At 44.0% G+C, this 21,650-nt stretch overlaps 2 protein-coding genes across 3 annotated transcripts in view; one reads left to right on the top strand and one right to left on the bottom strand.

Moving 5' to 3' along the window:
* The window catches only part of CNDP2 (carnosine dipeptidase 2), a 41,092-nt gene extending 26,345 nt beyond the window's left edge, over nt 1–14,747 (bottom strand). The window contains exon 1 of the mRNA XM_061448915.1: nt 14,729–14,747. The gene's annotated coding sequence lies outside the window, so the exon portion shown is untranslated. The remainder of the gene's footprint in view (nt 1–14,728) is intronic.
* On the top strand, nt 799–12,830 carry DIPK1C (divergent protein kinase domain 1C). 2 transcript variants are annotated; one of them, XM_061448918.1, is made up of 5 exons: nt 799–1,085; nt 1,513–1,570; nt 6,980–7,657; nt 11,335–11,499; nt 12,189–12,830. In XM_061448918.1, exons 1-5 carry the CDS (start codon nt 1,024–1,026, stop codon nt 12,402–12,404), a joined length of 1,179 nt encoding a protein of 392 aa, XP_061304902.1. In that variant the 5' UTR covers nt 799–1,023; the 3' UTR covers nt 12,405–12,830. The 2 variants fall into 2 exon arrangements, with proteins under 2 accessions (XP_061304902.1, XP_061304901.1); XM_061448917.1 differs by lacking the exon at nt 799–1,085 and having other exon boundaries at nt 1,124–1,570.
* Nucleotides 14,748–21,650: the final 6,903 nt, after the last annotated feature.

The raw sequence follows: 21,650 nt of genomic DNA, 5'->3' as shown, positions 1-21,650 counted from the left end.
CTCCATCTTTTGTTCCTAGCTCAAAGAAAGGAGCAATTAATATTTGTTTTCAGAGCCATCATTAAAACAAATGATACATACACAGGATTTCACGGACATGAAATACTCATGCATAATATCCTTTGGGGAATGCTGACATACAGAGAAGTCAAGATTCACGTTTGAAAAAAACAAAGTGTAAAATAGATACAGTTTTGGTAGTGTCTAAACTAGTACCCAGACATCTTAGGACCAAACTGTAGGAAGATATTCTGATGCTTGATTTTCCCCCACCAGCTTTGTCCTTTTTCCATGAGAAACACACCTGCATCCATCTCAGGATGGTTCCTGACATAGGCATGGCAGATCTGCAGTTTTACCTCCTAGGCAGCAGCCAGTGATGGTTGGCTGTGTTCAAATGTAGCTAGTACTCCTTGCAGATGAAAAGCTAAGCAACTGTCCCTCTTGCCCTTCCCCACTCCATGCCCTAGGAATTTCCAAATGAACATCCAAAACTGGTCAGAGATAGCCTCTGACAGTATTTTGTATCAGGCTGAGAAACGGAACTAAAAATTTTCAGTTCTTGGTTGCCCAGTCAGTCTTTCTGGCTTGATACATTCCCAAAACCCAGCCTGTATACATTCCCAAAACCTGGGACCCTGTATACCCTGCCCTGCTTTGGGAAAGTGTTGGAAGGGGCTGCTCCGCTGGCTTCCCCACCCCTGGCTGCAGAGGGAGCCGGGTCTTGGAGTGCCGGGCAGGAGCCAGCCTGCATCCCCGGGACCAAGGTGGCGGGGGAGGCTGTGGAAGCTGCTGGAGGGCCAAGGAGTTGCCCCTCCTTGGGGGCGCGTTAGTGAACGAACACCTGAAGCACTGCTCTGTCTTCCTCTTTCGGCAGCGGCAATCGGATAAAACTGGAGAAGTTGCTCCAGAATAAACAAGTTGTTTTTCTCCCTCCCCCCATTTGACGGGAGGCGAAGCTTTGACCAGAAGGAACCGTCCGTCTCCAGGCTGCCTGTTTCCAAGGGTCGGGCAGCCGCCTGGATGGGGCGGGCAGGGTTCCCACCGCCGCCTCCGTCACCCTTCAACCCCCCTTTTATTCTCGGGTGAGAAACTCGGAGGGGAAGGGAGGGGGAAGCGGGCAGGAGCCGACGGGAGGCTGCAGGGGCCGCTTGGCACCGGGAGAGCAGACAAAAGCCGGCGGAACTACGTGGCTTAAATTCAAAAGGGGCGCTCGGGGCTCCGTCAGGGCAGCGCCGGCCCGGGGAGCTGCGCGGGAGCGGGGCCGGAGCGGGCGGCAGGAGATGGGCGCCGGCGAGGAGCGGGACACGAGTGCGGGGAGAGGAGCGCAGCCCCCCCGGGGCCGCAGCGGCTGAAGCGGCCGCGCAAGCCCAGCCCGGGCGCGACCATGAGGGGCATCCCGGGCTTGAAGCGGCTGCGGCTCAAAATCTGGCGGCGATGCACCCTGGCGCTCCTCCTCTTCTGGGCTGCCTGCTGGGTGGTGGTGAGCGCCCTGCTCTTCCTCCTCCACAGGAGCGTCTTCTCCGAGCGCTGCACGGACGAGAAGAGCCACCGGATCCTGGGGAGGCTGGTACGTGCCTCGGCGGGACGCGGGGCGTCTCCGGGGGCTGCCCGGCCCGACAGGCTGAGGGACGGGGAATCCGTCGGGGCTGCGGTCAACGGGGCGCTCCTGCCCGGCTCCGGCTGCCCGGGGGAACCGCAGCACCCGACGGGAGGAGCTGGAGGAGCGGCTGTACAGTTGCCTCCCTACCGGCCTTCCCGGGGACAAGGCAGGTGCTGGCCACCGGGCGGTCCTGGCGTGCGGTGCGGGAGAGCTTCCCAAGCGCTTTGGAAAGGGCTGCTAGGCACCCCGCACGCTCCTAAGCGGGGAGGAAGCTTCCTCCGGGTTGTTTTTTATTGGGTTTTTGTGTTTATTTATCCGCAAAGGTGTTTGTACAGAAGTCACCTCTCAGAAATGCCACGCAGCATGTGACGCCTCCTTTGCGTCTGGCAGGGGCTGGCATTTAAGATGTAGGTATTAAAAATTTAAGAAAGGGTTTGTAAGTATTCATTAAAATCTCGAAAAAAAAAATAGAAGAAAAGAAAGGAAAAAAGACCAGATTTAGAATTGTGCAGGAAACACTTTGAAAAGTGGAGCAGTGTGGGTTTGACTTCTGAGTTTAATTTTGTTTCCTAATTAAGATATTTGTAGTGCCAGTGGTTAGGTGGGAAGGGAGTAATGCTGGTGAAAGTGACCTCATAGACTCACAGAATGGTTTGAGTTGGAAAGGACCTTAAGATCATCTGGTTCCAATCCACCTGCCATCAGCAGGGACGCTGCCATGATGGGGCATCCACAGCTTCTCAGGATAAACTGTGCTAGTGCCTCACCACCCTCACATTGAAGAATTCCTTTCTTAAATCTAAATCTAATCTATATAATCTATTACTACCACAAGCAAAAACTGATTATACACTTCCCTAAAATTCTGTGTAATGAATTGAAGCTATAGACAGCAGTCCTGGCAGTGTGTTTTTAATGGCAGTGAGATGCAGTTTCTTTACTCCATCTCAAAGAGCAGCTGAGCTTGGAACTGCAGCTGAAGGAGTGAATCTTGCCAGCTCCTTTCATGGCTGGGAAGGGCACAGAGGTATGGAGGTGCACAGAGCCACCAAGCTCAGGGCACTTCAGGCCCTTGCCATCACGCTCTCCAGCAAACAGATGCACAGAGACCTGTTGCTGTTTTTCAGTTTGGAGAGCTTTAGGCAGTGCTTCAAAAGCCCTGGCGTGGATCAGGTTTATGCACAAGCTTGCAAAGTTGTCTCTGTCACTGTGTGACAGCTCAGTTTCAGGCCCTCCTTCCAGAGGAGGAGTAGCTGAGATTGCTGTGCTCATCTGTTTACATAGGTGAGTTTTCAACAGCATATTTAAGGTTTGCAAGCAAGTTTTTCCATATGATATTTGAAAGCGATTGTCCTTCTAGTGGAATGACCAGAAAATGAGCTCATCTTCAACAGCCCCAAAATAAGGATTTATACATCTTCAGAGTACAGCATGAGTTTTGCAGTTGTAGAAAGTGCAACTGATCTGTGAAACAAATTATTTGATAGCTTCAGTTTCATGCCTTTTATTAAGCAAAATTTGACTTGCAAGAGAAACTATTTTACTTGTCATCTGACATATTTTCAGCAGGAGATAAGATGACCTACTTTAAGCAAGTGAGTGAAAACTGCATGGTTGCACACACCTGCAAGTGGTATTTTGGAAGGTTTATTTCCTTGTTCTGAGCAAAATGTACATCTGTACAGCTGTGCACTACACTGGAAAGACCAAAGTAGCACTGGGCATTTTGCAGAGACGAACTTTAACTCTCCAAAAAAATTACTTACTCTTTCTTAACACCTGTCTCATCTTCATTCACACTGAGCACACTAAATCACAGCAATCAATTTCTGTTTTCTCCAGAGAAATAAATTAATTCTGATGCCTTCCAAAGCCTTGCTCAGTATTGCATTTACGTAAGAGAAGTACTTGATGACAAGGCAGGACTCAGCCTCAGGCCTGACTGATAGGGGTACAGTAAGTTATTTTAATTTCTATGAATCCTTAGCTGGGTTTACATGAACTTAAACTTTTATGCTGATTTAAGCCCTTTTTTTTTTTTTAACATATCTTGGTAAGTGTACTAAGGGTATTTAAAATTATCTAGCCAAATTAAACTGAAAGATTATTAAGTCTAAAGCGTGCTTGTGTTTGCATTTCTGTGCAGTATAGCTGCTTTCCCATAAAGCTTTTGGCTTTGTATCACTTTCATATTTCAGTTTTAAAAATCTGGCACTTAGAGGCATTCAAAGGGTGCTCATTAGGTAGATTTAAAATTGCCTCATCGACAGAACTCAGAATGCAGTCATTCAGACAGGGATAATAGTGTGGAGGACCCTTTCTGGAAGAGTTCTTTGGGGAATTGATTCTTTTTATCAGCAGTGATTGTGATGATATGAAATCTTGTATGGTGAAGCTTGCAGTTAGTGCAAAGGTTGGTAAATAATAAACAGACCATCTTTTCATAACAGGGTAATCTGAATCACCTGGCTAAACTTTGTCAGTCCACCAAAATGTGTTTTTGTACAGTAAAACACAAGCTACTATACTGGGAAGCACAGGAGTACAGGCTATGCTAATAGGATGGAAGACTGTCTTGTAAAATTCTATGACTTTAGAAAGGACATAGGGGTCAAATAATTACTTCAACATGAACTATCAGTGCAGGCTGTGCCTAAAAGGCTAATATAATCTCAGAATGTCTCCAAAAAGAAGAAGCAGGAAAGAGCTGTTGGCTGCCTTTATAGCACTGGACAACAGCATTCAGTTCCGATGTCTGTCCTTCTAAGGCTGGAGGATGGGAAAAATGAAGAGAAGAAGCAGGGAGGGAATAAAACCACAGAAATCATCCAGGGGCTGCAGGAATAAGGATTATCGTGGGAGGGAGCTAAGCTTACTTAGTGTATTATGCTTATGGCAAACATAAAACACTTGAAGTTGGAGCAATGAGGGGGAAAGCGAGGACGTGAAGGTGCAGTCAGTTTACAATGAACAGAAGGGTGAGGAGATTTTTAAAGCCACTGAGTGACTCACAGCTCACTACATTTTGTGAGTGCAGAGGGACACCTTGAAAATTGTTCAGACTTCTTGCCTGTTTATTTAAGGAAGCGTTTTTGAAGTTCTTGCTTGTATTGGTCGCCAGGAGAGAGCGTTACTTCTGGAAGGTTGATCTGTGTTTTGCCATTATGGAACCAGGAAATCTTTGATCAAGTCTCCTTTCACAGATCCCAGTTTGCAAAACACCGCATACATTCAGTGTAAGAACAATCCAATTCAGAGACTTGTTTGTTAGGTACTAGGTTAATAATCAAAGACTTATGGGCTCAAGTGGAACAGCAGACAAGTCCTAAACTGCAGCCAGGCTCAAAAATGACTCATCCCCTATGTCTGGGAAATGTGAGACTGTTTTCCACAACTATTTGCTTTTTTAATGTCATTCAGATTGATGTGATGGCAACATGAGAAAATAAGCTGTGTGTTCACATGTTTGACTACAGGTCTTCTGGGCACGCATTCTTCTAGATGCCAGGGGTCCATGCATGTGGGCCATCTAAGAATGAACCTGATGGACCACAGTAAAATTGTGCACAGGGGCAAGTGTTCACCCATGTGGATTCAATTACAGGACTAAGTCCTATATTCTCTTACTGTAGCAGAAGAAGAGTTAGGTTGTGATCTCAATAGGAGGGCACTGATTTTAAATGTGGTTGTACTTATGCTCCCAAGAAAACCCCCAAAATTTCTTCAGTTTGTAATTTTTCTAAAAGTTCCAGATAGTAATAACTGCTATCAGGGAAACTACATTTCCTCCTTAAAAGGGGAGCATAAGTTTGTGTTACATTCATAGGAATAGATTTTCAAAAACAAGAAGATTCATATGCATAATCTGAAGTCTGTGGACAGCCCAGTAAGTCTGCTAGGCTACCCTGATGTGGATGTGCATGCAGATGCATGTGTTTTACACATGTATATCACCCTGGACTCAGAATCAGGGCATTCACGGTAAAGACTGCTTACCTGGCTCTCCTTGCTGGAATTGAATGTTCTCATTTGGCCCATGAGATCATCAGAGTATAAATAAATTTTATGTCTGTCTGAACTGCCCTCAGTAAGCAGTTTTAGTCAATTTATCACCATTCCTGGATTTCAGACTTAATCCTCCACCCATTCCTCAGTGTCCTGTTTAAGGTTTGACTCTGAAGGCTGCCTAGCATCAGTACATACTCCTCTGGTGCACATCTTAGACACTGTCCTAAGCAAATGCATCATTTGTGTTTTGTCATCATGTTTCTTGTGTATATAACAGCAAGTCACACAAACAGGGTGGGACTCAGGCAGCCACTGCAAGTGCTCCGCATGCACAGGGAGCTGGCAGCTGGTTTAAATGAAGGTTCAAATGCTAGAAAGCAATGAGGAAGGCTGACACTGTCAAGCTGCCTCCCAGATGTTTGGCTTTCTACACCACCACAGTCTATTCCTCTTCCAACAGGGACCTCTGTTCATCCCCTCTACTGGTTCACCCAAAGCAGTCCCTGCAGCTGCACTTCTGAATGCCCCTAGGAATATGTTGACTGCTAACACATTTGGAAATGATGATATGGAAATAATTATGGGTCAAGGGAAGGACTGGTGAGGGATTCCTTGCAGTTCTTGTGTGAATTTGCAGTGACCATTTAACTATCAAGCAGCAGTTCCTATGTTTCCACCAGCTGATTTTTTTTTTCAGTTAAAATAAGTATTTAAGCAATTAATATTAAAATGTCACTTTTGATAATTACATATAAGAACTAAAAAGTAATTTTTTTTCTACAGCATTTACATACTTAAAGATCCAGAAAGCTCTTGGTTCAAGAGGACTGAGCACAACCTCTGTGCTTTGTGGTAGTGCAGAGGAAGGTTCTTACAGCTTCAATCAGGGAAGCTTGAGTGCAAGGCTAAAATATGCAGGGCTGCGCAAGATCCCAGCAATCCAGTTACCCATGGATTTTCCTGTAGTTTAAGGAGGGGTGTCAAAGTTTTGTTGCCCTGAACCTCTCAGAAAAGTCCTGAATTACACTGGAAATTATCTCCTGTGCCTTAAAGTTTTACAGCCCAGAATCTCACATAGCACAGCCAAGTGTGTTCAAAGGTTGTTTCACTGAATTCATACGTGTCAAGAACTGTCCTTTACCATCCCAAGAATCCCTGTCTTGGAACAAAACCCCTGCTAGTAAAAGGTCTCTATAGACTTCTGAAAAAACACCAAATCAGTGGTGAGCACACCAGTGGTTGTACGTGCGTTCTTGCAGTACAGCTGCAAGCCTCTCAAGCTTAGAACTGTTTCTGACCATTTGCCTTTCTCTTGTGTGGTCCATGGGCATATGGTCCTTCTATGAATATTCTGCTCTTTCTCTCCAGTGCCTTGACTACAGCAGTGGAGCCCTGACTGGTGACCTCTGTGAGGACCTGTGTGTGGCACAGAATCTTGTGTATAAACACTGCCTTTACTATGACAGAGGTAAGAAGGTCATCCAAGCTGACTGGAGAGGCCAGCCCATCATCCTGAAGTCCAAGAAGGAAATCTTCTCCAGCTACCAGCATCTCAGCATGCTAGAAGAAGTGGAAACAGAAGATATTCCTGAAACAGAGCTTTTGCTGATGGTAGCCTTGGAGGTCAAAAACGTCCTGGGGCTAGAACTGTCTAACAATACCATGGAGCCCCTGTGGACAAGGAAGAAGGGACCAAACTGGAAAGCACAGGTGGCCAGCATGTGGTCCTTGCTCCAGCAGGAAGAATATATCTACTTCAGTTTGCTGCAGGACTTCAGCAAACACGTGCTACGAATTATTGGCTCCTGTGGACACTTCTATGCTGTGGAGTATCTCACAGCTGGACATGCCTGGCACAAAACTCTTTTTCCCTTGGAAAATGTGGTTAGTCCCACCTTTGCTGGCCGCAGAAGCAGGGTGAGAGCCATCGTTGACATTGCACTCAGCTTTCTGGACATGGTGCAACATTTTGATAATGATTTCTCCCACCCACTTCACCTGTGTGACATCAAACCAGAAAACTTCGCTATCAGGCATGATCTCACGGTGAGTTGCGTCTCTGGGGTGCTGCTGCAGCAGGGTGAGGTCAAATTCCAGTGTAAATGACACTAGAAATATAAAAATGACACTTCTCATGCAGCTTTTGGCCAAGGTTTTGCAAAGCCAATGCATTTACAAGCAACAAGGGAGATTCTCTGCTGCTTCTCCTCTTTGTAGTTTGTGAGGCCACATTTCTGAGCACTAAATCCTGCTGCTTGTTTTGAGAACAGCTTGTTCAGTTCTGGTTTGTTTCACCTCCTCAAAGGTACCGGTACTGACAGGGTCCCTTGGATGTGGTGAGGGATACCTCCTGAAGGCAAGGAGATCTCAAAAGCTGTAAATGAAGATGTAATTTGAATCATAGCAACTATTTCTGGTAGTGAGTGGTGCTGAAAGGAGAAACTGAATTTGAAAGTTAAGGCTGAATTCTCTGTCCTGACACAAGAGGAACTCCCCCATCCAAATCCACCTGTTTGTGCTTAGTGTTCAGCTTATCTGGTATAGAAATGATCCAAGGACAGTGACCTGAAACTCGCTGGCACCGTTATTCTTTGACTTCTCAGCTGTAAGTCAGACCTGAATAGCGATGCATGTTTTCCAAGTAGTGATGAGGCTCAGCACCACATTGCTGCAGGTATCTTGCATTCACACTGCAGACAGAAATTCCACCGGTTTCGGTGCAAGCTGTGTGTAGGGATTGGGGGCACTGTGCAGTGAGTGTGTATTAGAACTTAGCCTCACAATTTGCAGTGACATCAGCGGAGTTTCTGAGCTCTGAGTGAATGCTATTTTCAGTACTCACAGAGTGTTAATATAACATCATCTTCAGAGTACTAGACAAACATTGCTTAAACATACAGCCATTAGGAGCAATTAGAGTGCTTTTCTTTCACCTTTCTCTTCCCACCCATTGTTTATTCAGGTGCAATACAGCAGCAGAAAGAGGAATGTGAGGAGCTACAGCAAGAAACTGCATGTGTACCAGTACTTAGGCAGAGTAGGGTACAGCGGGGATTTCTCAAGGCAGGCTCTGCCCATCTTTTTCAGTTAAGCAGGACTGTGACTGCATGTGGCTGACCACACACCAGAGCATCTGTTTTACAGCCTGCTTATAGGAAAAGAGGCTTCATTTAGGAAAAGAGAAAGATATTGGAAGACTCTTTCCTTATAGTATATTATGGACGGTTTCCTTATGTTATCTTATGAACTTTCTTTTTTGGTAAGGCTTGCTTCTCCAGGATCTTCCTGTGAGTTCTGGGTCCAAAGAGACAGCAGTCACCTTCTGGTATAGGAAAATGTTCTAATTAAGTGCTTTAGGAGAACTAATTAAAGAAAAATGTGAGTTGCTGCTCACACATGGCTCTCCCAGTTATACATTACTTACAGCTTGTTGGTATCACCCATTCTCACCCCACTGGACTGGGAGACAGGAGATACACACAGTCAGGATGGGACAGAGAGACCTTCTGATCGGTGAAGGAAGGAGAGTGAGAAGCAGAAGCTCTAGATGATTTTATCAACCAGTTCCAGAATGGGGACACAGCAAAGCAGTCTGTTTTTTTTTTTTGTCACATACATTTGTTTCAAGCAATTTTTTCACTTTCTTGTGCCTTATATAGGGTAATAACAAACACCCATAATAGTACTACTATTCCTCATCCTAGTAATGAGACTGCTAATGCTCGAAGAAATGTGCCTGGGGAGTGCAATAGTTTTTCTTTGAGGATTGTTCTGAAATGGAGGGGATAAGCCTCCAGCCCTCACTCCAGCCTTTACATGCTGTTATTGTAGCATGAAGGGGAGAGATCACTGCCTGGTAGATCATCCAGGAGAATTTTAAACTGCTATGCAGCTACAGAGCTAGGAAGAGGTCTGGGTGAATACAGTGCTCTATTAGAAAGATTACAGCACCTTAAACATGACTTAAAATCAGTTGGATCCTTCCTGCATTTCCTCATCTACTTTCACCATCAATTACAATCATAACAAACCCCACCAAAATGTAGCTGGTTATAGGTAGAATGTCATCCAAATCTATCTTTGCGGGGTCTGGCTGCATGCCCGCACATTTTTGTAACAGATGAACTTCAGTGAAAACACTGAACCCTTTGGCAGCAGCACTTTTGGGAATCAGGGCTGGTTTTCCTAGAGGAGTAATCAATCAGGCTGTCAAAAGCACTTGGTGCTGGCAGAAACTACACCTGGAGATGATGCAGCAACCCTAGGACTGGAGAAACCTTCCAAAGAAGTGAACAGCAAGACTGCAGAGAGCTTAAGGAAGTAAAGAAGAAAAGAAAAGAAGAAATTGCTTGTCCAAACATGTAAAATTCCTTAGGCTATGTCATTATCAAGCTCTCCAAGAAGCTTAAAAATACTTTTTAAAGCTATGCCTCATCTGTTTTTTCCACAGGGAGAAAAGAGTAGAATAAAATGAAGATTAAACTGTGTTCTTTCTTTTGCCTGTGGAAGGTTTATTTGGCCTTCTACCAGTCCAGACGTTTTTTGTTCCTGTGGTTGATCCAGATGCTTCAGCCACACAGTTCAGCTTCCCCTGTTACATGGGAGGTTGAATCCTAAAAATGAGACTACCCTTTTAGCCCAAGTAACTCTGCTTTGCCCAGGTCTCAGACATTTCCCCCCATGAAGATGTGTGTCCGCTGCTGCAAAGGAATATCTCTGCCCCGATTGTCAAGTGTTAAGTGCAGCTCTGAACCTACACTGGTTGCTGCATCCATCCATCGCACTGAAGGCAGGCTGTGTTCACTGTGGTCACCCACAGCTTGTCTCACACTAAGCAGCTGCTATCCCATTACTGGCTTCCTCTCTTTCCATATTTATTGCCGTGATTTTTTTTAGAGGAGGTATTCATGAGTGGAGTGGCATTTGGCAGAAACTGAGGCTACAGCCCTTTGCTCCCAGAGTGGGAGCAACCTCGCATGGGCAGCAGCCCTGCAGATCCCTCTGTGCTGTGTATTCACTGTTTAGCAAGCCTTATGTCGGGGTGAGAAAAGTGGTTGATCCGTTCAGTCCTTGTTTTTTCTGCTGAGACCAACTGCTGGCTGGGCTCTATTTCTGGACAACCAGAACAAGAACCGTGCGCAATGAATGAGTCAAACCATAGAAAAAGGACAGGGCAAAGCAGCCCCAACTTTCAACAACCTTGGGGATCTCTTTCTACAGCTGAACAGGCTCAAACCCACTAAAGGCAATGGCAGGCTTGCAGGAGTTGTACCAGATGCAGGTAATTCTGTGCATCCCACTGCTCTTCTCCATAGTGGTAAAGTCAAGGGTTTAGTTGGAATGGTGGATTATGAAATGATACCATCTGGCCTGTGGATAATTTTGCACCATCATATAATTAAAATGTTGAGGTGCCATCTGCATATGCTGCAACAAGAAGTAAATTAATGTTCAAGTTGGAAGTCCCAACACAGTTGACCTCAGGGTTGCATATTGGCCACAAATCATTTTCCCTTTCCTGGTGTCATAAGCATTGGCTGGTTTTGCTTAAAAAGTAGTATTTATGAGACTAACACAGCCCAGTTAAGCAAAATAAAGCCCATTCACTGTGATTCCAGTTCCCCACTGGCAGATGTTCTCAGCACAGCATTTCCAAAAGCAAGCAGCAAGGAATGCTTGCTCAGCCTTGTCCCACAAGTCTGATGGGTTGTTCTGATCCACAGGTGGTGGCCATTGATGTGGATATGGCCTTTTTTGAACCCAAAATGAGGGACATCCTCGAACAGAACTGCACGGGAGATGAAGACTGTAATTTTTTTGATTGCTTTTCAAAGTGCAATCTGAGAATCAGAAAATGTGGAGCACAGAGAGCCAATAACAACTTGCAAGTGAGTAGACACAGCTGCTTTATGAATCCATTTCTTTTAAAGTCACATTGACTATAAAATGTGTGGTACGTACCAGGAGACCGTGAGATGAATATAGTCATGTTTTTAAACATGGCCACCTAAGTGCCAGTCCTGCTCAGAAATCCCATCTTGGGGCACAAACCAGATCTTTATACTCACTAGTGTTTATTTGCTTTGGGTTTGTGTAGCTGGTAGCCCAATGCCTCAGAGAGGGGAGTGAAGGAAATAGTGGAAGGGGATTAGTATTGCTGTCTCTGCTAATGGTGAAGTCAGAGCTGATCAGGTGTAAGCAGTGCCTGTAGTTCTCCACAATACAGATGTAGCAGGTGGATGTAGTGGAAAGGTGAATCCATGGGGTCCTTGGCCCAGGGTGAGGTGTGTAATAGCTCACCCAGGTTGTGCTGGTGTAAGGCTATGGCGCAGCAGAGGGGCTGGGGGACCATAGCCTGGTGGCTTTTTGCCTGCTTCTTCTACACCCTCACCACTGGTCATGCAGAAATGTGAGAGCAGTCTGAGAAGAAGAGCAATTCCTCATCCTTTGTGGATGCTCCTTTTCTATACCTTCCTGTCTGAATGGCTGGAGGCATTCTGGATCCAGCCGACATTTTCTACAGTACATTAGCTGTAGCTCCTGAAAAACAACAATCTGCTGTTTCTCCTTCCCGCAGGTAATTTGTGACAAAATATTCCGTCGCTGGTTTTCCCCAGGTCTCCGAGGGCCATTGGTTTCCCTCCCCCTGCAGCTGCAGCTGCAGAAAGCTGTGCAGGAGTGTGCTGAGCCAGGGCACGTGGGTGCTGCTGGGCACCAGAAGACTCTGAAATCTCTCTCCGAGCTATACCATCTGCTTCGGGTCTCTCAGCAAGAACTACAAAGAGCAGAATAGACACAGAAGGCAGAACTGCAAAGGCCACATCACAGCCACTGCTAAGGAACACTGTGTATGAGGCAGCCTGTGTTTTCTTTTTCCTTTCTTCCATCCCTCCTACCCATTGTATTGCATTTACAACACAGATTGTTTTTCTTCTATGCAAACGAAATTCATGGCTGCAGGTGCAGCATGTCTTGTTAATATCTTTTCAAGTGTGAAATTGTTTTATATTACCTGGATTCTGTTCTTGCTTATTTTCCTGAGCTAACCTTAGCCCTCTCCATCAGCATTCAGCACATTGCTTGCTTACCAAAAGCTGTAGTCACTGCTCAGATAACATCTATCTGAGTGTGGTGCTCAGAGTAAGGATGAATTTACAGAAGAAAAGTATAAGCGCAGTAAAACTAATATCAATAATTAAAATAGCGGGTGGTTGGGTGTGCATAAGTACATGCATCGTGTTGGTTTTAATTTCTCAGTAGAATGGGTGGGTGTTTTTTAGGTAGGGATGGAGTGCTCAGAGTAAGAAACTGGCTCAAACAGAGAAATGTATTGTCACACAAGTCAAGAGTTGCTTTCGTACAAAGCAGTCTTTTCTGATGTCCCCAGGTGCATTTTTTCTGGTGTGTTGTATTACCTTTTTCCATAGCTACCTTGCTGGGGAGAAATTATATAACGGTACTTAGGACTTTTCAAGAGCAAAATACCCTTGCTGAATTCCCATGTGGGTACTCATATTCTGCAGTGGAGAGGTATGAATAATGCCCCTGAATTTTCCCATGTGAACAAGCCCTCAGGCACTTGTACATCAGAGCGCTTGATAAGAAGCACTCCTTTGCCAGAGAGCTGAATTACCCAGGAATGCCAACAATCTGTCCTTTGCACTGAACAGAACAATATCCAGACCAGGAGGTTTCTTACGCAGTATTTTTTTAACACTCTAAAGGAAAAAATTATGCAACAATTCATTATCTTGCAATAAGTTACATAAATAAAGATCCCTTGATTAACTTTAAGATATTAAATTTGCCTTTCAAGTGTGAGTAGCTGTGGCTGGAGAATCTTAACACATGGGTTCAGATATTGCATGTGTTTGGGACCAGTGCTGTTCAATATATTCATGAGCTGGTTACTGCATGAAGACATTAAAAACCCCACAAAAAGAAAACCCAACAGGTTATGACAGCCCTCAGCTCAGAAGGACTTTCCAGTGTTAACAGTGACAATACTGGTTTGTGGATGTGAGACACATAACAACACCTGGTCTTTTTTTGTCTTTGTATCCCTCAGTCTTATGACAGTATTGAAGCCTGTGAGCACTCATTGCACACAAACTTGTGATCAGAAAAACGTGATCTGCTTAGCAGACCTTGGCACGCACTTACCCAAAACTAGCTCAAATGTTCACACGCTTTTTCTATTTCTTGCAATAAACTACCATAATTTTAAAAAACTTGCAAGCCCTCAGAAAACTCGTGGCAAGGGCAAGGGCAGCTGCCTTGCCTGGAGCTGTTGAAGATAAGCTGCTGCTTGCTTCAGTAATATATTATTCAGATTTAGATTTAGACTTGGATTAGATATAAGGAAGTTCTTTATTGTGAGGGTGGTGACACATTGGCACAAGTTGCCCAGAGAAGTTGTGGATGCTCCATCCCTGGTAGTTTTGGGGCTTTGAGCAACCTGGTCTAGTGGAAGGCATCCCTGTCCATTGCAGGGGGTTGGAACTAAATGATCTTTAAGGTCTCTTCCAATCCAAACTATTCTGTGACTCTGTGACAGGTAAAATATCAGGTAGAGAGAAGATGAGGAATCAGAGATGAAGGAGAAATAGGAAGACATAGGTTAAAAATATGGCCTGCTTTGTGAAAACATGGTTTATGATATAAGATTGGATAAGCTGGCATTTAGTGAGAGGTAGAAGAGACTGAAGAGAAGCATGTTAACACTCTTCAGAAACAGAAAGGCTGACAAAAAGAGAATAGGAAATAACTGCCCCATTCATATTCTTTGTGGGTATGAGGAGCAATGAGCTTTAGCTGTAGCAAGGAGAAACTCAGGCTAGACATTTGTTACAGGGTTTTTAATAGTAACAGTGGAGATATGGCACAGATCATTTGGGAAAACTTCAGTCTTCATAAGCTGTGATTTTTAACTACAGGCAAGAGCGAGTGCCTCTCAGGAATGACGTACATGCAGCTTCATCTATGATCCTGCCTTGAGGTAGCCTTTCATCTCCAAGTCCTGTGATCCTGCTATTACCAGCTTATGTCTGTGCTCTTGTGACTCCCTCACAATTAAATCTATCCTTCTGAGACAGGGGAAAGGTAAGCCTCCTTTACCTTATATGAGCAAATCCGTGGGGTTCCCTGAGAAGGGAAGGCACAGAGATCGACTGTGGAAATGATGCTACAGAGGCTGGTGGTGTGATCAGGGTTTGTGTGTTCCCCACATGACCGCCCTGCTGAAGGCACTGATCCTTGCTGGTTCAGGAGTGATGCAGTATATATGCCAAACACCACTTGGAACCTGAAGATCTTACACATTGTCATTGTCCTGTTTCCCTGGTTCCATTAATTCTTTCCTCCTTCCCAAGCCCAGAGGGTACAGAGCAGTGTACACTCCACCATGGCAGGGCTCTCCTTCCCGTTCTCAGGTTTGCATTTCAAACAGGCTGAGTTTTTGTCAGATGCAATGTTTCAGTTTTAAACCAGGTTGAAAAAAGCACAGCAAAATGAAACCTGGCGGCAGCCAGATGCTGGTGGAATGTCACCCTGTTCAGAAGGCCCTTCCTCTTGGCAGGATTTAGGAAGGGAATCTGCCTTTGACAGATTTCTCCAAGCCCCGCAGGACCTGCCTGCAGCCACGTCCACCTGGCAGAGACGTCCTTCCCCTACACCACACACATTCCCAGGTCATTAGGTTTTACTTCTTCTTTTCAGGATACAGAGAATAATCCTCAGGAACCTCTGAAGAGCAACACAAATGGGTCATTTGTACTTGGCTGGGATGAGAGATTGCGTACCACTGATGCAGCCAGCTCTGACTGGCTTTGGTACACATTCATCAGCAAGTGGAAAGACAAGAGTCTGACAGGCTGTGTGAATGCAGTGCTTGATTGTTCACTGCCCCCCATGTGCCTTGTAAAGTCATTCAAACCTGAGAAAAAGAAGAGAAGAATACTACCAGTGAAGGAAATTAAATATTTCAATTTATTTGGCAGGGTACCAATGACCAAACCAGGAATAAAACAGTAGCTGTGGCTTTACTTCCTTGGGATAGAAAGAAAAGAAGATGGAGACGTGTTTAGTTGCCATTGACCTTAAGGAGACAAGTGTAAACCGCAATCACTTGAGCCTGTATTATTTTACATCCACATTTTTTGTGTAAATACCTCCATAGGTGTTTTTTAAAGTGGCCTGGTGCTCCCTTCCCACAAAGACCTTTTCATACTGCCTTGGCAGCACTGCCCACCAAAATTAGCCCTGGCACAGGGATATATGCCGCTGGCATGTACTTCAGAGGACACGGCCAGGTCAGATGGGTACTGAATGAGAGTCCAGTGTGCTGTTGAACCTGGGCTGTTGGCACCATTTGTTGCAATGCAGCAGCCAGCAATGATAGCTGGGGAATTCTCCAGAGAAGCATTCCTGGTCTGTGTTCAGAAAATGAATCATGTACTACAGGAGTATTGGTTTGCTGTTTATTGTTTGGGGTTTTTTAACACCCAAACTCCCCATTTAAAATTCCTCTACATCAGTTTGAAAATGGCTAACATTGTCAGTTCCGACAGTTTCTGTATGGAAAAATTGCAAATTATTTTCTCAATTTTAGTTACTTCATGCTGAAAAGGTTTGTAAAGCAAAAAGACAAAGATTGAAAAGAATCACAGTTTAAAACCCAGTATTTTGTCTGATCTACACCATGAAGCTTTTTAGTACCTTCAGCATTTTCTGATGTTTACTTTTCATCCTGATTTAGATGAGGACCTTCACAAAAACTCAAAATCTTTTAAAGAGACTTTTTCACCTAACCCCACTGGACAGATCCAGAAAAGGGAAGGTCCACGTATAGCCTTTGAAGTCACCTTTGTTTCTCACTTCATTTCTGCATACTGGTTGTGCTGTGAACTTGAGCTGCAAGGGTTTCTGCTTGCTTGGTTTCACTTACTTGCAGGTATCTCCAAAGCATCTGCCTCCTGGCATCCCTGTTTCATATCTAGCTCACTGCATCTTTGCGAAATCGCAGACCATTAAGATTCATAGCAGCCTTCTGGTATCTGAAGGGGGCCTCTGAGGATGCTGGGAAGGGACTCTTCATCAGGGACTGTAGTGATAGGACAAGGGGTAACGGGTTTAAACTTAAACAGGGGAAGATTGGATATAAGGAAGAAATTCTTTACTGTAAGGGTGGTGAGGCACTGGAATGGGTTGCCAAAGGAAGTTGTGAATGCTCCATCCCTGGCGGTGTTCAAGGCCAGGTTGGACAGAGCCTTGGGTGACAGGGTTTAGTGTGAGGGGTCCCTGCCCAAGGCAGGGGGGGTTGGAACTAGATGATCTTAAGGTGCTTTCCAACCCTAACTATTCTATGATTCTATGATTCTTCATCCTGTTCACTCCCTCCATATGAAAGATGACTCTTCTTATATAGGTTCATTAATAGCATTTGGCGGGGAATGGCCACTTAGTCCAAGAAGTCTGTTCCCATTCAGTTGATCTCAGCCCTATCTCTTTGCTCGGTCAGTCTGTTCCTGAATCCTTTTTACTCTATAAAAGTGGCACTATCGACTAATTTCTACCACTTGCTGAATTAGTGCTTTGCTCAGCAACTTTCTCCCCATATTTATAGCTCTCTATGAAATAGGAATGGCATTAAGTCATTGTTTATTCCTTATTTGCATCTCAGCAGCATGTGCTTCAACTCTGCAATAATCTAAATACACTGTCTTTTCCCACATTTTACAAAAGGTGAATCCAGTTGGAGGTCTACTTCGTAATCTTTAGGAATGATAAATTCAACCTTTTGTTCAAGATTTTCACAGAACTTCTCAAATGCAGATTCTTTTCCAATTGGCATTTTATGCTCTGCAGAAACATCTGCAAACAATAGTCTTGCACTAGGGTGATGTGAAACAGAGCAAAACTCCTTGCCCCAAAGGACTTACGTGGTCTCCTTGTGTTCTGAGGCTGAGTTAATGGTGACTAACACAGAAGAGCAGGTCATTGCTATAGCCATAGTAGAGGTTACTAATCCCTAGAGTGAATTCACAGACTGCCACCTCCAGTGACAGCGTACAGATACACTGCTGGTAGCAGCAACCAGCAACTACATATTTGGGACTGGGGAAAAAGAGAGGGAAGGGTTTGTTTTCTTGTGATTAGAAATACTGAATGAAAGAAAGACTGTCTACAGGTTGGAACTGGATGATCTTAAGGTCCTTTCCAACCCTGACCATGCTATGATTCTATGACTTTATGAAAAATGGGATCATGACTTGGAAGGAGTTAGGGACTCCTCACAGATAGCATTTGTTTTCCTTTGTTAAAAAGTGTAGACCCAAGCTGCCTTTTTTTTTTCAGTAGTTTAAAAAAAAAAATAATAATTGAAGAAGCTACATAACATGATGATTGTCTTTCAGCAGCTCATATTGTTGTATGTAATGGGCAGGAAGACGATAAACAGCAGCTTTTAATGAGTATCAGGCTGTAACATTGGAGCCTTGTAAAAAAACCCCATGACCAGTATCAGCGGAAGCATACAATCAGATTAGCAATCTCAGCACATGCTCTTGGAAGCCTCTTACAGACGGATGATGAAATCTCTCTGTCAGGGCTGACCTGAAGCAAGTCCAAGCAATAAGCGAAATCACTCTGCGGAAGCCTCCGTCACTGCCACTTTCCTGGATCCTCAGTGAAATCAGGACAAAGGCTACTAGGCTTTCAGTAGCAGAAAGTCAGCAATACGTAGAAGGGGAAAGAATAAGTTGCTTGGAAGAATGAAAACCCAGCAAAGCAACTAAGAGACTCAATACTAAAAAAATCAGTGAATGTCAATAAATTGATTGGGGGAAAAAAATCCCAAACACTTCTATTACAGTTCTTTAAAATGAAACAGTGCAGCACACAGGGGATATAGTGCAGGCATCTCCAAAGCCATTTGTTCTATGTGTCTAAGGATCTGTCAAGCAGAGCTAATGACATCTTCAGCCTAAAGGGTAGACAGAATAAAACAATTTAGCAAAAGCTTTTGGAACTACTATTTACATAAATCCAGAAAACTGCCCTAATTAGTAACAGCCCCCCCCCAAAGAAGGAGAAAAGAGTGTTTTTCTCAATAGAAATGTTGTTATGTCTATAAATTAACATAAGTGGAAATGTTGAAATCCCTGAAGGGCTGCAGTCCATAATCCTGTAGTTTGTTTAAAGTTTTGATCTTGCAGGCTTGGGCCCCTAAGTAGCAGGGTGATTTCTGGTCTCCTTTAAACTCCGCAGTTACAAGTGCCTTCTGCAATATACTTTTAGCTCTTTTCTCTGTAAACTGGAGGGGCTTCTTCTTATACTGCAAATGTGCCTAAGTAGTGACAGCAGCCAGAAGGATGTGCATATGATCCAGTGCATAATCACTTCCACAAGCATCTGCTGCTAGTGCTTTCAAGATACATGTAATCCAAGCTGGAGACTGTTGTGAATACCTCTCATTTTCCCTCGCTGGTTCCTTGGCGGTTGCTTGTAGCTAGTTAGAAACAGAATCCCCCATCCTGCTTAAATTGGTTATAATCTCTCCAAGATTCATCAGCAGCAGGAAAAGACCAAACTGCATCAAGTTCAGGATGGGTTCATTCTCTTAAAGGTACGACATGCAAAGCTGCAGGAAAGAACAGAGGTGAATATTTATTTCTAAAGAAGTTCTCTGGCTAAATGTAAATAGCAGAGAAAAATCATGTTTCAACCAATACCCCATGTACATTTATGAATTAACATTTGTCTGTATTTGTATAATTTAAAGCCCTCTGCTTCTTTCCCATTCAAAAGAAAATGAAAAAAGAAAAACATGTTTACTACTCCACATTTTACAGGTATGTCAATTCTTTCCCATTACTATGTCAGATATTTCAGGTTATATCTTTGTCCTTAGGAAATTAATTTTTTCCATTATCCTATGAAAATGAATTTCTGGGAAAATATGCTTTTAAATTTTTCTCTTGTTCAAGGGTTATTAAGCACTATTCTAATCTAATGACAGTTTTCAGTGGCTAAATATTTATTATGCAAAGCAGGACTTTGTGTAACAAATATGGACTCAGTGTGTAACAATAAATAAATAAATATCCATGTGATAACTCCAGACCTCAGAACTTTACTTCTATTGTAAAGATACCAGTATTACCCAGTCTGAGTCCAGGTTACATATGTACAAGTAAATGCTCTGCCCAACCTACGTTCTGTTACACTTTCACTTGGATTGAGGCAACTGACTTTTGGTAAGACTGTGTATCTCAACTGGAGCATAGAGGAAAAAAATATAACCTTTACAAACTTATATCCATGTTCTTTCTTTTAGTCATCATGTTCAATTGTTTGTGGAGTAAAGGCAGTATGTGCACACAGAGAGTCTTATGAATCTGTTCTTTGAACTGTAACTTCATATTACAAATGCTCAGTGAATAGTCCACAAATGCTTGGTATTTTTATTTTTCCTATTACAGTCTGTATAAATTAGGAAAATGCAAGACTATTTGGCAACGTGAATGAGCATAAGACAGTGTATAGAAACAATGAACAATTAACAGAAGGTTTAATCAAGTTCTGCATTTTTAACACTGATTGCACTGAGCCTTCCTAAGTGATTAAAGAGTTAAGCTTCTTGGATCAGATTCTAGTCTCCAACTTTTAGAAAATATTGGATGAATAGTATCATATTGGCCAAAGCAATATCACCGAAGAGGCAGTAGATAATGCAAGTATACTGCGTGAAGTTCCATTGCCATTTCAATAGATACTTCTCAAAGCAGAAAAATTAAGCCAAAAGTTGGACAGAGAACTGATAAGCACTACTGAAATGCCAGCAAACAGGCTCTGCAGGGACAGATCTTCATCCCCACCTCATTCATTTTGCATTCATTTTCCCTTGCATACGTACTTACATGAATTCACATGTGATACTAGCCTGTTTTAAGTTTCAAGTTGGATTTGCACCAGCATAACTAACTGCCATTTTGGTGTGTGCCCCTGTTCAAGTTTTAACTTAAACAGGGGAAGTTTGGGTTATATATGAGGAAGAAGTTCTTTACTGTGAGGGTGGTGAGGCACTGGAATGGGTTGCCCAAGGAAGCTGTGAATGCTCCATCCCTGGTGGTGGTCAAGGCCAGGCTGGACAAAGCCTTGACATGGTTTAGTGTGAGGTGTGCCTGCCCATGGCAGGAGGGTTGAAACTAGATGATCTTAAGGTCCTTTCCAGCCCTAACTATTCTGTGATTCTATGATTCTGTGATTCACTTCAGCAGGAGAGGAGGAGCTCCTTGTGTTTTAAATAGGCAGAGGTAGGAGTAATATGAACAATAAGCTTATTTAATAAATGTGAGAGTACAGAACTATAGCCCAGAGCTTTTTTTCTTTCCGTAGCTTAAATCTCTGTGGAAAAGACAATGCACGGCTGTGCCACCCCAGAAAAAATCCAGGGATGCTCCTCAAGGACCATGACACAGTCCATCACTACTACTCCACACTGCTGGCTCAGTGATGGCACCTAGCATGCAGGCAATGAGGCTGCAACTCTGCTCCCACCTCAGACACCTGCTCTCGGCTGGAGGGCAGGGCAGGGAGCTCAGGGGCATGCATGGATTCTTCTTTTCTCCACCTGGGTGCTGAGCAGACAGATCAATAGCGATGATCACTAAGCAGTTACAAGCATTCACTCCCTCAGTCCTTCAGTTCAAGCTCACTGGAAAATAAAAGCTGCTTCTCTAATGCATCTTCATAGAGTGCTGGAAGGTGAGTCGCTAGCACTGTTCCCAGTGCTGAGGTGTCTCCTCCAGGAAAGTCTAATAACTGGGAGTCTTCCCAGTCCCAGTTCAATGGTGGGCTCTGTGTGGGGAGCTCACCCCACTTCTTGCCCTCCTGCTCCTCTGTAGTGGGCTTCAATAGCTTTTCCCACACTGAGACTGCTGCTTCAGAGGAACACCGCATCATGTCAAAAGGGCAATGAAAGTACACAAACGTGGCACCATGGAAGTTCCTCATCTATTTAGTACATCCTGTTCCCACA

The sequence above is a fragment of the Pezoporus flaviventris genome, unplaced genomic scaffold (assembly GCF_033815535.1).
Source record: "Pezoporus flaviventris isolate CSIRO_AGI_PZ_B2104156 unplaced genomic scaffold, CSIRO_AGI_Pfla_v1 ptg000007l, whole genome shotgun sequence".
In the NCBI taxonomy this organism is placed as follows: Eukaryota; Metazoa; Chordata; class Aves; order Psittaciformes; family Psittacidae; genus Pezoporus; species Pezoporus flaviventris.
This window is presented reverse-complemented; position numbering and strand designations above follow the sequence as displayed.

Bases quoted from the DNA above. Each gene is read 5' to 3' on its own strand.
- DIPK1C (XM_061448917.1), top strand. From the start codon at position 1,388: ATGAGGGGCATCCCGGGCTTGAAGCGGCTGCGGCTCAAAATCTGGCGG. The intron at 1,571-6,979 runs GTACGTGCCTCG...CTTTCTCTCCAG, and splicing joins ACCGGATCCTGGGGAGGCTG to TGCCTTGACTACAGCAGTGG. The intron at 7,658-11,334 runs GTGAGTTGCGTC...TCTGATCCACAG, and splicing joins CTATCAGGCATGATCTCACG to GTGGTGGCCATTGATGTGGA.